The 16,009-nt window shown below is 51.1% G+C and overlaps 1 protein-coding gene across 1 annotated transcript in view; it reads left to right on the top strand.

Moving 5' to 3' along the window:
• LOC144093912 (cubilin-like) overlaps nt 1-16,009 on the top strand; it is a 245,887-nt gene that overhangs the window by 55,831 nt on the left and 174,047 nt on the right. The window contains exons 20-22 of the mRNA XM_077627662.1: nt 2,916-3,072; nt 12,251-12,432; nt 15,239-15,407. Coding sequence (XP_077483788.1) covers nt 2,916-3,072; nt 12,251-12,432; nt 15,239-15,407 — 508 coding nt within the window. The remainder of the gene's footprint in view (nt 1-2,915; nt 3,073-12,250; nt 12,433-15,238; nt 15,408-16,009) is intronic.

The following is a 16,009-nucleotide window of genomic DNA, read 5'->3' as shown; positions in this document are numbered from 1 at the left end:
TGCAACCGTTCTTCGTGTGTGTGTGTGTGTGTGTGTGTGTGTGTGTGTGTGTGTGTGCGTGTGTGTGTGTGTGCGTGCGTGTGTGTGTGTGCGTGCGTGTGTGTGTGTGCGTGCGTGCGTGCGTGCGCGCGTGCGTGCGTGCGCGCGTGCCTGCGTGCGTGTGTGTGTGTGTGTGAGTGTGTGTGTGCGTGTGTGCGTGTGTGCGTGCGTGTGTGTGCGCGCGCGCGCGTGTGTGTGTGTGTGTGTGTGTGTGTGTGTGTGTGTGTGTGTGCGCCTGTGTGTGTGTGTGTGTGTGCGTGCGTGCGTGCGTGCATGTGTGTGTGTGTGTGCGTGCGTGCGTGCGTGTGTGTCCCAACGTGGAGCCACTTCGCATCTGGTGACAATATTAGAGCGTACATGGCACACGCACATCATGAGCAATACGTGAACAGAATGAACATATGAATGGGGAGAGGGAGTTTTGAGGAGGAGGGTTGGTTTATATACACCATAATTTCCGGACTACAGTCCGCGGACTATAGATGTTTAAAAGCTCCAATTTTGCGACATGCGGATTATCTATGAGTGCGGACTATACATGATTTTTTTTTTTCAGGTCGTTTCTCAGAGCCGGAAAAGCGTACCGGTGGCTATGAAAAAAAACCGCGCCTCAAGTGTTCGCCTACAGCATGTTACCGTGCTAAATAATAGCGAAATCAGCTCCGATATGCAATCAACTTCGATATGCAAGCAAATGCTGCCGCCTAGCGAAGAGTGGCTGTTTTCCAGTGCTTGTATGTGTGAGCAGATTTGTGAGGACATCTCTGCGGATTCTAGGACTGAAATTAATGCGATCTAATAAAACGCGCAGTTATGCTCCTTGACAATAAAATTTTCGTTTGCCCATTGTGTACTGCTTGCGGACAACCTAAAAAAAGTTATAAATATTCAGCCGAAATTTGCTCCTGCGGATTGTATACCGGGTGCGGTCTATAGTCCCGAAAATGCGGCAATTAGATAGGCTAACAGTCCATGAGGCCACAAAAGGCATGGCGAATGTTTACTTTTTACACTAATTTTATTGCGACTTTTATTAACGAGATGGTAATTAACTGGAGGAAGTGTTTTAGGTACAAGATCGTTTAGGATGAATTCGCACAGACAGCCACATGCCGCAGGTGGGCTCCGACCGCACGACTTCCGCATGTCGCGTGCGGTACTCTGCCAACTGAGCTACGTTGGCAGCTGCTTCACGTGCTAGTTTCGAAGACGTTTATTTTATGCATAACCACGTAACCCACATTGTCATCAGAAAGAGAAAGAATGAAAAGAAGCTCTGCAATAGTAAGTGCAATTTGGCCAAATGCAAGACGCGTGCAGCTTAAATTGACAATCTTAACCTATCGTGCTGTCTTTAACTCTGTCCTTGTCATTCTAGGCAGCGCACGTAATGCATATGATCATGATTCAACTAGCACAATCCCAAGCACTGCAATTTGGCGCGGATCGGCTGTGTTTAAGTGCTTCACTTTACCTGTGCCTGTATCGTCCATCACGCTGGTGGTGCGAGGGCAGAGGTGAGATCTTGAAAACAAAAATACCGAAACTGTTAATATAAAAGGTGATAATAGATACTATCACTTTATTTTGTGACCGTTAACATTAGAGTGTCTATTATGCAAAAAGCGTCCGCCATTTATGAGTTAAGCTGTGGGCCTCTCTTCTTTCAAGTGAGAGGAGAGAGGACGAGAGCGAAGGAGGGTCTGAGAGAGAGGGCACAGGAAGTGGAGAGAGGGAGAGAAGGCGAGTTGGTGGGAGGCGACAGGTAGACTTGCACAGCTTCTGTTCAGGCTGGATAGTAGCAGCTGTTTAGGAAATGTTATTCAACAAAATTTCTAACGTTACACGCAGCTGTTAACGCCCTAAGAAAGTGGCGTCGCGTCTTCCTACCAGAATATCTCTGCTCGCATGGCGTCCTAAAACTGACGCAAAGTGTCACACAGCTGAATTGCGAGAAGTCTTCTGGTCCCTGAGCTCGTTCCCGCATCCTCTTCGGATGTCTAGTTTTGGCGCGTTAGGGCTACTGGGTGCATTTCCCAATTTCGGGCATACGTACAGCGTCCCTGAGCCTGCTTTGTCACACGCGACCCACCTGCCCACCGGGCTGTGGGAAACCTGCCAGGTGCGCACACTTGGCTGGCAGGGTTATACTCCGTTTCATACATCAGGTGCAACGCTGTGAAAGGTACTGAAGTAGTCTGTGCGGAAAATAAAGGGAGGCGTGTTACTCCGCGCTTGTCCGGTCGCCGAGTGCCCTAAGGCACGAGAAAGCGACAGCTTATTGTCAACAGTAAGAGTGCATTTAATCAAGCAGATGACAAACGTGTCGTATATTAAGCCTGCAGGCAAAGCCTTTAATATGTTTCTCTCGCCACAAGGAGTGCACTACTTATTGGTCGCGGATGCAGGAAGCGCAAACAAGAGCGCTAGCTATGACAGCGTTGCACCTGATGTATGAAACGCAGCATAGGTGAAGGCGAAGGTGCGAATGCGAAGGGTACACCTGAGAGAAGTCCTTCGAGGTAAAGGCCTTAGGCCCAATGTCATTAAGGTGAAGATTTTGTCGTAAAGGCCTTTAAGGGGAAGGCCTTCGTGGTAAATGCCTTCTGTGTGAATGACTTACAGGAATAAGGCTCTTAGGGCAAAGGGCTTTCTGGTAATTGCATTAGGATCAAATTCTTTTTGCATGTAAGGACCTAAAATGCCCACGGAGCTACTGCACGATATTCCGCGCTTAGCCATCCTAAACCGCCTGCTAATTTTTGTTTTGTTTTGTTTTCTTTGTTTACCTTTTCCTCTTTCTAACATCATGGTTTCCGAAGCACAACTTCAGTTGTTTCCTCTCCCGTTTCCCCCGAATGTAACCCTCCTCGCAGGTCTTTGATGGCAGCGACGACCGCTCTCCTCTCCTACGCCGCGCGTGCGGCGACAGCCTGCCTCCTCCCGTGACCTCGACAGGAAGCACGCTGTACGTCCGCTTCAAGACGGACGAGAACACACGGTTGCAGGGCTTCAGCGCCATCTACGAGACAGGTGAGGTGGTGATCGGCAGCCCCAATCACTATTCCTTTGCGCTCGCAGAGGACGCACGTCTGACCTCCGTCTGTTGTGCAAAAACCAGGTTCCATTGGCACTCGCGGGACCATCAGCGTCCAATGAATCGCAAACACAGAAACACAAAAACTTACAGGAACATCTAATTACCTTATGCGTTGGCAATGCGATAGCAGTAGACACTGTCGATGCGTTTACCGCAAGTACCATCACTTCCGGTCTTGCTAAGTCACTTCCGTTCTGATAACGACCCTCCAGTCAATGGGAATTATAGGCCCTGGGGACGTAACTTCACTTCAGCCAATAGTCAATCTTTATGACTGACGACACATTTCTCTCTCGATAAAGCTTTCTTCAAAAATGTAAGTTGCTGTGGAGAAAACACAGCCGGTTTTCGCGCCATCGACGTGAATACGAATTGCGCTACTCATAAGCCTTCTTCAGCTAAGATCTTGTCGTTAATTTCTTCGAGTTTCTGTTCTCTTATACACGTTTCATTCGATGCTCATAGCACGAGTGCGCATGACTTGTGAACGGCGAGCATGTTCACCAAGAACTGGTGCATTGAACTGTGGCCCACATGTCTCTCTTTTGTGCCAGTAATGAAGAGAAGCGACTTAGGACCTTGCCTTGGTGGATTTCAAGAGCAGGAATTGGGCGGAAGGAAGTTAGGTGCCCGTACAAGATAAAGAAGCCTTCTGGGATGAGGTGGCCGCAGCTGGCAAAAGACGTGGCCTAGTGGTTTGGGCGCCCGTCTCGGCTGCGGGAGGTGGTCGGTTCGAAACCCACCGCCGGACACCCATCGGTAAAAATGGGTACAAGCGTCCCCCGGCCTGGCGCCCGGCTTTCTTTAGGGGTGTCCGCTCGGGAGAAGCTCCGTAAACCCCGCTACGCCCCTCGCAGGTGAACGGCGAGGGGCGAACGAAGCCCGAGTGTCGGAAGAGCTCAGTTCCTGCTAAAGGTGGTGTCACGGCCAACGTGGCTCGAACCTTCATCACCTGCAGCAGCAGTCATAAAAAAAGGGCCACAAATGGGCTTCTACCGCACGAGGCGGATTTAATGTTGTTGACGGCGGAACTTATCGCTGATACATCAGAGCAACTGTGGTCAAGACCCTTTTCCCAAGCATCTCACCCAGAAGAGCCGAGCACCATGCCGGGGGAAATCTTGTACTCATTAAAAACCGTACAAGGCCGCGCTTCGGTTCTCTCCGAAGCGGTGGCCTTGTGGTAGAGCATCCGCCTCGCATTCGGGAGGTGCTGGGTTCGATCCCCAGCGCTGCCGGGTACCCACCGGGTTTTAATGGGTACAAGATTTCCCCCGGCCTGGTGCTCGGCTTATTTAGGGTGAAATGCTTGGGAAAAGGGTCTTGACCGCAGTTGCTCTGACGGATCAGCGATAAGTTCCGCCGTCAACAACGTTAAATCCGCCTCGTGCGGTAGAAGCCCATTTGTGGTCTTTTTTTGTTTGCTGTTGCTTTGCTGATCACACGTTGACCGGAGTACCACCTTTAGCAGGCTGCGAGGTCGTTCGAAACTCGGGCTTAGCCCGCGAGGGGCGCAGCGGGGTTTACGGAGCTTCTCCCAAGCGAACACCCCTAAAGAAAGCCGGGCGCCTGGCTGGGGGCCGCTTGTACCCATTTTTACCGGTGGGTGTCCGGCGGTGGGTTTCGAACCGACCAGCTCCCGCAGCCGAGACGGGCGCCCAAGCCACTAGGCCCGTATTTTGCGAATAAATGGGAGAGGCCTTTGGCCTGCAGTGGACATAGTGAGGCGTATGATGATGATGATGATGATGATGCTGATGATGATGGCGACTGTGACGAGGCAAAGGCGGTGGACTGGGAGTGTATACCTCACTAAATGCAGAAGGGACACTGGTCGGCCCCGGTGCAGATGGTGGTGAAAAACTTTATAAGTAGAGCAAGCCTTAATTGTTACATCCTAGTGATGGGATTGCTCTTGGATGCGTGTCGTGGCCGGAAGGTGATGATTCTCAGCGACTTCCAAAGCCCAGTCCACTAGCTGCCGTTGGGCAGCCGGGTCAGAACTGGACACCGCAGCCTCCCATCGCTCCAGGTCTGTGAGTTGCCATTCGGCTGGTGGAAGGAGCTCAGAGCAAGAATAAAGAATGTGTGCAAAATCCGCTTTCGGAGCGCCGCAGAGGGTGCATACTGGCGTGAACAGTCCCGGGTGAACCAGGGCTAACTGGGCAGGGGAGAGGAAGGTGCGGGATTGCAGCTGTCGCCACGTCACCTGCTGCAATTTAGTGAGACTTGTGCGGAGGGGGATACGTTAGCCGTTGCTCACGGTAGTGTAGAGTGATCTCGTGATACGCGACCATTCGATCTCGAGCGTCTCCCCAGGCGTCGGCGGTTCCTGCTCGGCTGACGAAACCTCGAGCTAAAGAATGGGCCGCCTCGTTACCTGGGTGGCCGGCGTGGGCCGGGACCCAGAGAAGCTGAATAGGTCAGGTAGGGGCGGGAGACCGGCTTAGAAGCCGGAAAGCGGGTTCGGAGATGCGGCCTTTCGCAAAGTTACGGACCGCGGTCTTTGAGTCGCTGAAAATGTGGGTCGCCGATGTAGTAGCGATGGCTAAGGCTACGGCTGCCTCCTCCGCTTCCGCAGGAGTGGAGGCAATGACAGTGCCTGCCGTAATAGGGGTGTACGAATTGGACACTACCGCCAGGGCAAAGGCGGAAGAGGAGGTGTAAGAGGCTGCGTCGACGTAGACGCTCTCCGGCTGTGCGCCATAATGTTTGTGTAGGGCTGCAGCCCGAGCAGCACGACGAGCCGCGTGATGCTCGGGATGAGGGAGGGGAGTGTGAATGGTGATTAGGTACCGTGTGCGGTGTGGGAGGGAGAAGGTGTGGGTATAATAGCCAAGGGGGTGTAGGCCAATGGCGTCAAGAATGTGACGGCCGGCTAGGGTGGAGGAGAGCCGATCAAGTTGGGCAGATCGATGGGCCTCGGTGAGCTCGGCGAGGGTGTTGTATACACCCATCTTAAGAAGGCGTTCATTCGACGTGTGCTGGGGGAGGTTGAGGGCCGTCTTGTACGCCTGACGGATGAGGCAGTTGACTTTGTTCTCCTCTACTCGGGAGAGGAAGAGATAGGGCAGGGAGTATACCACCCGGCTATGGACGAAAGCCTGGATCATCAGGCGGCGGAGGTCGTGTTCCCGAATGCCTTGGTGTTTGTTAGCGATTCGTCTGATGAGTCGAACGGTTTTTTGAAAGGTAGCAGTGAGCTTGGTGATTGTGGCAGTGTTCTTGCCATTGTTCTGGAGAACCATCCCCAGGATGCGAACTTTGTCTACCTATGGTATGCGAGTGGCATCAATGGTGACATCGATGCCAGGTGGGGGAGTTTTGTCCAGTCTTCCCCGAGGGGGCGAAGGACCAGAAGTTCCGATTGTGTAGGAGAGCATGCAAGGCCGACCTGATGGGCATAGGAGGTCACCACATCTGCCCCCGCCTGTAGTGTCTCTTCAATGGTGCCGACATTACCCGTGGAGGTCCACAGGGTGATGTCGTCGGCATATAAAGAGTGCGAGAGGGCGGATATGGCTGAAAGAGCCTTTGCCATGGGGATGAGAGTTATATTAAATAGAAGCGGGGAGAGTACCGATCCCTGAGGGGTACCTAGCCTACCGAGGGTGAAAACAGGGGAGGAGATTGAGCCAAAAGTGATTTCAGCTGTGCGGTGGCGGAGGAAGGCTGAGATGTACTGATGGATACGAGTGCCGACGTGTAGGAACGACAGGGCGTCCAAGATGGCCGAATGATGTACATTGTCGAATGCCTGTTTTAGATCCAGGGCCAGGACCACGCGCGTGCGCCTCGTGTTTCGGGGGTGGAGGACGTCTTCTGAGAGCTGAAGCATGATACCTTGGGTGGAGAGGTGGGGACGGAAACCAACCATCGTTGGGGGGAAGAGGAGGTTGTCGTCCATGTGTTCCTGGAGGCGACCAAGGACGACGTGCTCAAAGAGCTTGCCGATGCAAGACGTAAGGGAAATGGGACGGAGATTCCTTATCTCAAGAGGCTTTCCTGGCTTGGGGATGAAAGTTACGCGGGCATCAGTCCACTGCGAATGGAGGGTTCCCGTTCGCCAGCAGTGATTGAACAAGTCTGCAACAGCCTCCACGGACTGGCCGTCGAGATTGCGGAGCGCCTTGTTGGTGACTCTGTCAGCGCCGGGGACGGTCGTGGTCCGAAGTTTGTGTATGGCAGCCCGAACCTTCGCCGGAGAGATGTCCGCGTCGAGTTCCGGGTAGGGGTCTCCCGTGTACGGGGGGAGGGGGGTGGGAGGGGTGGTGGTGAGATATTCATCTTTGAGGGCTTGGAGGAGTGCATCGTCTGAGAGGGGGAGCTGGTGCAAGATGCGTGTGACATGCTTGCGTTGGGTGGCCTTCGTGTGACCCGGGTCCACGAGATATCTGAGGAGGAACCAGATGTCTTTGAGGCCTAAATTGCCACTCATGCGATCGCTGACCGGTCCTCATTGTTGATGGGCCAGGTCGCGTGCATGTGTTTCAATCTCGCGTACGAGATGACCGATACGGCGTTTGAGGAGCCGATTGTGCTTTTGATTGAGCCAGCTACTTTGCAGGCTGGCATGTGCTTCCCACATGTAGAGTAGCCGGCTGTCAGCACCCTACGTGTCCTCAGGTTCGGGACTGGTGGAGGTAGCGCGGGCGACATCGCGGTTGAGACTGGCGGTCCATTCAGAGAGGTCCGTGATGGTGTTCGGGATTAGGCGCCGAAGTTGGTGGAATTTGTCCCAATCCACCACCTGTGTCCCTCGTCGTTTTGGCGAGGTAATGGAAGAGATTGACCTCTGTGGAAATGGTATAATGGTCGCTGCCAAAGGAGTGTGTCGTGTCGATCCATCGGCTGTCGCGAATGTGTTTGCTAACTGTGAGGTCTGGGCTGGTGTTGTGCTGAACACTGGAACCAATACGGGTGGGGATCGTGGTGTCATTCAAAAGGGAGAGGCCTTCGTCCTGAATGAATGACCACAGGGAGGTGCCTTTGCGACAGTTCTTGCGGTACCCCCAACTGATGTGATTGGCATTAAAGTCGCGCACTACCAACAGGGAGTTGTTCGAACTGATCGAGAGCGTCTTGCGGAAAGCCGCAAGAAGAGGGGCAGGAGGACCTTTTGGGGGGCTATAGAGACTGAGGATGAAGAGGCTAAGTGACTTGCGTGTGGGAGAGAGAAGCTCCAGCAGGAGACCGTCTATGTCGTCTACTTTTAATGGGTGCTCTATCGCAGTGAGATTGCGATGTACGAGCGTGGTGACCCTGGTCTGTGGCTGGGTAGAAGGTTCGTATGCGGTGTAGTTTCGGAGCATGACTGACGTCAGTTTCCTGAAGCGCGATGACCACGGGGGCGTCGCGGCTAGAGAGGGTTGGTAAGTAAAGCTGCAGGTTATTTCGCTTTGAGCGAAAACCCCTGCAATTCCACTGCCACACCTTAATGCGTTGGGGTGTCGCAGCCATGTTGGGCAATGACGGAGAGAGCGGAAGGTGCCGTTGGTGGCGTATGACCTCTGGGGAGAGGCTCGTGAATCTTAGTTTGGAGTTGCGCGACATTGGCCTCCAAATTGCTCTGGCGTGTTTCGAGTGCCGCCACGCGGTCAGAAATGTTCGTCATCCACGTTTGAGTTTCGGAGCGGAACGTGTTTAGCGTCCCATCATGCGTTTCTCAAAATCTGGCATGAAAGACGTCACCTGGTGTAAAAGGTTGTCAGTGATTGGTTGGGAGGGAGAATTGGCGTCATCGGCGGACTTGCGTTTAGCGGGGAGCCCACGTGCAGGTGACGTGGCGCGCGAGGAGGAGGCGGAGAGGGAAGAGAGGGAGGAGGAACGGGGAACTTTTGGATGTGTCGGGGTTTGCACCACTGTGGGCAATGTCGGTCGGGAGTGTTAACGCCTTAAAAGGTTTTGCAGTTGCTCTTTTAGAGCAGCAATTTTGTGACTCTGGGAGGACAATTGTGCTTTAAGCTCCGCGTTTTCTTTCTCGAGCGAGGAAGACTGCGGCCCCCAGATCACCTGTTTCGAAGAGTCCTGGAGTCTTTGGCCTGGAAGTGGTGGGAAGGACGCGGAACGGCTGCGACTGCGACCAGTTCTTGGGCGGGAGGTGGAGCGTTGGCGGCTTCGCGACGCCCTGGGACTCTTGGGTGGCGAAGACGGTGGTGGACTCGCCGGGGGCGTTGTCCGTATAGTGGAGACCGGCGTGGTGTTGCCGGAGCGTTCGAAGCGTACTTTGCACTTGCGCGTCCCTGTGAAGTGCGTTCCATTACACAGGATACATTTGGGAGTGCAATCCAGCGTTTCTTTGATGGGATGAGACACACCGCAGCGAGGACAAAGGTCAGTGCGCTCTTTCGGGCACACATCAGCATGATGGCCTGGCTTGCGGCAGCTGAAGCATGATTCAACTTTCGCCTTGAAGAGATGACACGTGTAGAGGGTGCCGTAGAACACGAGCTGTCTTGAAACTTCCGTGGTGTCAATAAACGTGACCAAGATGGACTTGGTGCGGCCTAGTTGGCGGGCGTCGGCGATCGTGAAGTGGCGGCTGGGATTCAGCGCCACGAGGTCGGAGAAAATATCTTCTTGGGTCAGGTTATATACCGCGTTGTAGAGTATCCCTACGACGGCGTTGTCGGGGGCCGCGACGTATGTCTTCATCGGATACTGTTGGTCCTGGAGCCTGAGTTCTTGAAGTTGGACATATCGTTTCATTCGGGCTTCCGATGGCGTACTCACGGTGAACGAGTTATTGTAAGGGTTGATTCGGAGCTTGTCCTGGCTCCGCGCTTGCGCGTAGTCGATCTCTGCACCAGTGCAGAGAAGTTGGAGAAGAGCTCCGCCGTTCACGGGCCGCAGGTCGAGACCACCGCCCGGGCGGAACACAATCTTGAGGTCTGAAGCTGGTAGACGAGGAAGTGGAGCGTGTTTCTTGATTTTCGGTGGAGTAGACTTGCCTTGCGGCGGTTGAGCGGATTTGCCTGGACCTGCCCTGGAACTGGACGCTGCTGACGCGTCATTGGACGATGACGGCTTCGTGGTGGGGTAGAGCTTGTTGTGGGCCCGGACGGTGTGGGACCAGCGTGGATCATTTTCGAATTCTTCTGGGGAAATCACTTCGCCATCGACGCGGTACTCCATCTGTGACGATGTAGACCCGGAGACGAACAGGGCGATGATCAGCCGGCGGCGTTAGGCCTAACCGGTGACGGCGTTCCACGCCTGGCGCGACAAGAAAATCGTCCAAAATCGGTTCCAATGGGCGAAAAGGGCCGAAAAATGGTGCGTAGAGGTGAAAAACACCATCACTGACTGTGTCCGATGAAAAGCAGGTCACTTCAGGTCGATATACCGTCACCACGAGCCCATGTGATGCACGTCCTCATCATCTCGCTGCCCGTTGACGCTCCCCGGTGCAGATCGCTAGCACGGCAAATCCGACGTTCTGTAAAGGAGGCACACTGAAGACGAGGGAATGTGCTTGAGCCCAGACATGTGGCAAAAGAAAAACCCACCCTCGTTTTTCTTTACCTTTTGACCAAGGTGCTTTCTGATGTGTCGAGATGGATAACGGTGTCGCCTCCGATGCTCACTAGACACAGCGCACAATATTTCGCAGCAGACGACAAGACAGCGTCTTTCCTATTCCAACGCCACTCACATCCCTCGCTTTGCTATGGGAGTCCTTTAGGCGATTCTGTTCGTTTACTTGCGGTAGCTTTCTTGTGGTTGCGTCGCTAATTATGATAGCATTCGATTTCTCGCTACGCACATGGAACATGCACGATGGTTCAATGATGGGAGAGGGACAAAAAAAGACAGTAGAAAAAGATGTGTTAAACCGGTGGATTTTGCTGGCGTATATATAGGCAAGTTATCTTCGAAACCCTAGCTACTTTGGACGGAAATATAATTTGCTCTAATTTTCAGTTACTTGTGCTTCATTTCCTGAGTCTTACACAGTGAGAAATGTATCACGATAACACTTTGGACATTACTATCGTCAGACCATGTGACCAGTGTGACCCACTGGTTACACTGGTCACATTGGTCACACTGGTCAGTTAATCTTTGCAGTGGCAATGTATTTTTTATTTGTTTAGGCCTGCACTCTTGGTCACAGACGTTTACATCATCTCCCGACTATCCACGTATTTCCACTGCTTTGAGCCGTAGCAATATCAAACGATGACTATTCAATCGAGATCTTAACTTATGATAACAGTATTAAAAGCAGTGCGCAGAGCACTAACAGCTACTCTAAATTTTGGTGTGCCTCTGTTCACTTCTGTATGCATAACGGTCACAGGTTTAGTGCTCGAGTTTGCAACATGGCGGCGTCTACTTGTTGACAAAAACGAACCAAATGCGGGCCTATTGGCATTTTCCATTGTTCATGTGCATGGGGCTGTTAAGGAAAAGGCTAAATATACCAATTTGTAGGGCGACATAGCTGTCTCTTCATAGGCTTTTATCAATTTTAAGCATGATTTTTCCTGCCGGCTCGTCATGCACATAATAGCTGCCTAAAAACAGACAAATGCTGCTACTGGTCTATTGAGGTATCTTTGGTACAAAGCAAGCAACAATTTTGGTAGGCATTCAAATTGCCTAGCTGCTTCGGGTTTGGCTGGTAGAGTTGCCCACGATACTTGACGTTTGTGGGTTTATATTTTCACAGTCGTCGAAGCCCTCTCTCCCCCTTCACATTCTCACTGTCCTAACCATTTCCGCCGCCGCGGTAGCTGAGTGGTTATGGCGCTCGGCTGCCGGCCCGATAGGCGCTGGTTCGATCCCGGCCGCGGCGGCCGAATTTCGATGGAGGCGAAATTCTAGAGGCTCGTGTACTGTGCGATGTAAGTGCACGTTAAAGAACCCCAGGTGGTCGAAATTTCCGCAGTCCTTCACTACGGTGTCTCTCATAGCCTGAGTTGCTTTGGGACGTTAAACCCCTACAAAACCTAACCATTTCCACATCACACTCGCCAGGCGGCAGGTATGAGTGAGCTACAACTTAGTCTGACGTGGAGCATCTGGCATAGCCTCTGTACATACCACTGTACTGTCGTTTCTGACCCATGGTGCGTTCCTCCTTCTGAACTCCTCCCGCTGTTGCAGTGTGCGGAGGTCGCTGGACCGTCCTCCATGGCGAACTGACCTCTCCGCGCTACCCGTCCGTATATCCCCGCAACCGCCACTGCAACTACACCATCCAGGTGCCGCCGGGAAACGTCATCAAGCTGGCCGTCCAAACCTTCGACGTTGAAAACGACGAAAACTGCAACTACGACTACCTCGAGGTGGGCGCAAGGGCGACAATCGCAAAAAGAGCTAGAGGAAACGCGTCAGAACTCCAGATATTGAAGCCCAATATGTTTTGAAAGTTTCCTCTTTTTTTTCCGACGCATCCACTCACCAATTCCTACTTGGAGTCGTAATAACAATTCCAGCTCGGTCGACGAATTCTGACAGCAAATTTAAAAAAAAACAGCGAAAAAAATGCGAGGGCTCAGAAAAATGAACACCCACTACGAAAACTTAATTTCTTCCTTCTGTTTGTTTCATTTTTTCTTAGTGTTCATCCCAATGAACCGTTACTAACAAGGCCAACTCGCTTTGCTTCTACCTCTAAAAAACGTTCGGATATGGGCACTAGTAAGGAGCAATTTTTTCTTTTATTTGCATTTATAAACGACTAGTAACAAGTTAAACGTATACGGCCGTTTTCTAATTCCGTCAGTATCAGGTGCTGATGCTCATCGCGACTATAGGTCTAGGGCGAAGGCTTCCGGCGACGAGCTTTGTCGCGATCGCTCACTCTATACGGACGGTCATACGAAGTGACTATGAAATGTAAACAGTTTGACGTCCCAAAGCGGCTCAGGCCAGGAAGGATGCGGTAATGAAGGGCTCCGGATAATTTCGACAACCTGGGGTTCTGTAACGTGCGCTGACGTCGCACTGCACACGGGCCTCTAGAATTTCGCCTGCATTGAAATTCTACCGCCGCAGCCTGGTTCGAACCCCCGTCTTTCGGGTCAGCAGCTGAGCGGCATAACCGCTGAGAAACCACCGCGGCTAGTAGAGACGTGAAAGTATGCGTTTCGGTGTTCATCAGTGCGATGAATTCCATGAGAGCAAAGCTGGAACTAGTTTTCTTCTTCGGTATTTAGAAGGCATTAACAACCAAAGCGTTGACAACATCATAAATGGATTGGAAACGAGAGTAATGACGCTGTATTTTGCCGTCGGCAGTACCCACCGTGTTGTTCACATTAAAATGGTGCTAGCAAATATTGACCATCTATTTTCTCCTCACTGCCAGGAGTAATTCAGGAAAACAAGTCACATCTGTATTAGAACAACATGGAAAATATATGAGTGCAGACCTAGACTGCTGGGCAGAGGTCTTAAAATCAAGACAATCTCCTGACTAAGCCCTCAGTAAAGGGTATGCGGTTGCACTAAGGGTGAGTATAGTACGGATAAAAAATATCCTCAATAATTATAACGTAAGAATTTGCTACCTCATTATCCGCCATTATCTAGAATTTGGGACAGTTCCTAGCTAGCGGTGCTAAGCCCTGCTACCAAAAGCACTTATATGGGAGAACTCGCATTTGTTCTGTAACTAGGTAGCTGCTGTGTTTTTCCACAACAATCGGGTTCTGGTGATCTGCTGAAGATATCAAAGGCAGCTGCGCCTTGACGCATCGCCTAACTTTTGCTCCAAAAGCACTGAAGGTTAAAACAGCGTCGATTTATGGAAAATAAACAAATTTAGTGCCCCTCAGAATCACAATATCATGCTTTTTGATGAATCTACATCTCGAGATGTTTTTTTCCAGTGCCTTTAAATATAGTAGAGTGCGTACTTCTGCCGTTTCTTTCCAAACAATGAAAAAAATTGTGCAGAATTTTAATTCTCACATTATATTTACCCCACCTCAACTTGTAGGGCTATAAGACAATGCACCCGCTCGCACGTAATTGTTAATTACGTCGTGACCGAACAGTCTAACACAACACCGTGCAGCTAAAGAGCTTCGGTTCGCAGAAAGAACATTTGGTACTGCCGTGAACGTTTTCTTTATTTTTTCAAAATAGTTCAGAAATTAGTTTGTCATTCACCCCGCCGTGACTAAGCAGTTGAACTAGACAGCGGTCTGGAATTCCTTGTAACAATTAGAGCTTCTTAACCCTTTTGCTTTGCTGAGTCACTCAGGAGGTGAACTGCAAATCATGATCAATGAGTTAGGCAGAGCAGAATGCTTGGTCTAAAAATTAACATGAAGAAAAGCAAAGTAATGTTCAACAGTCTAGCAAGGAAACAGCAGTTCACAATTGGCAGTGAGCGCTTGGAAGTGGTAAAAGAATACATCTGCTTAGGGCAGGTAGTAACAGCTGATTTGGATCATGAGAGGGAGATAACTAGAAGGATAAGAATGGGGTGGAGCGCATATGGCAGGTTCTCGCAGATCATGATTGGCAGTTTACCGATTTCCCTCAAGAGAAAAGTGTACAACAGATGTATCTTACCGGTACTCACCTACGGGGCAGAAACGTGGAAGCTAACGAAAAGGGTTCAGCTTAAGTTAAGGACAACGCAACGAACGATGGATAGAAAAATGATAGGTTTAACGTTTAGAGACCGGAAGCGGGCACAGTGGGTGAGGGAACAAACGCGTGTTAACGACATCCTAATCAAAATCAATAAGAAATGGGCTTGGGCCGCGCATGTAATGCGAAGGCAAGACACCCGCTGGTCCTTAAGGGTAACGGAGTGGATTCCAAGAGAAGGCAAGCGTAGCAGGGGGGCGGCAGAAGGTTAGGTGGGCGGATGATATTAAGAAGTTTGCAGGCAAAGGGTGGATGCAGCTGGCAAAGGATAGGGTTAATTGGAGAGACATGGGAGAGGCCTTTGCCCTGCAGTGGGTGTAGTAAGGCTGATGATGAGGATGATGAAACCTTTTTCCCGACAGGAAATGCCATTGACTTTTTTCCAGCTATTTCACATGCAGTGTAGTGAGTAAAATACATCTCAATCAAAACGTTAATTGAAGCGCCCATAATACCCCCCCCCCCCACTCCTTTTCTCTTCCGTAGATTAGCGAGCCGGCCAGGAATGGCTCCACCAGCCGAATCGGTCGCTACTGCGGCTCCTCGCCACCTCCCCTTATCACCTCTGCGTACAACCAGCTGCGACTGGTGTTCCACACTGACCACTCCAACGAGCACCACGGCTTCATGGCCAACTACACGGCGGTCGACGTTGGTAAGCCCACTCGGGGACTGTGGAGCTAGGCTTGTAATCAAACAGTGCTAAATGATTTAATGGCTGCTTTGGTAATGTGCCTTATTTCTTTCGTCAACTTAGAGAGAACATAAAGAAATAATGTCTTGCAGTATATCAAAAAGCAAAGATCTTGGGAATTTCATGGCGCCTTATCTATTACGCTGCAGTTCCTGAGCGTATCTGCAGTCAACTATTAGATTCTATAAAGGAGCGGAGTATACTTTAAGTGTTACTGGATGTGGTAGCAGCTGCCTCCTAGCAGTATTGTTTGGTTTCTGTAAGCGTTTCCTGAATCCAGAAAGAGGGCATCAGCGCAGGGATAAATCTCGTAGACCCACAAGTTACTATGAAGCTTCGAGGATATGCGTGTGGTTAAAGTAACGTCCTCTAAACAGGTCTGAATTTTAGACACCTGCAGCTTGTTAGTTCTCGGGCTATTTTTGTATCCGTTGGGTTCGTGCGAGGTTCAGATCCGTCTATCATCATGCTGTGTGAGCGACATTGGTTTAAAAGAGTTTTAACCAAGTGTTACTGTATGACGTACTCCCGATACAGTGAGTCTCTTTGCGCACCCATACTTC

The sequence above is a fragment of the Amblyomma americanum genome, chromosome 6, assembly GCF_052857255.1.
Source record: "Amblyomma americanum isolate KBUSLIRL-KWMA chromosome 6, ASM5285725v1, whole genome shotgun sequence".
Taxonomy (NCBI): domain Eukaryota; kingdom Metazoa; phylum Arthropoda; class Arachnida; order Ixodida; family Ixodidae; genus Amblyomma; species Amblyomma americanum.
This window is presented reverse-complemented; position numbering and strand designations above follow the sequence as displayed.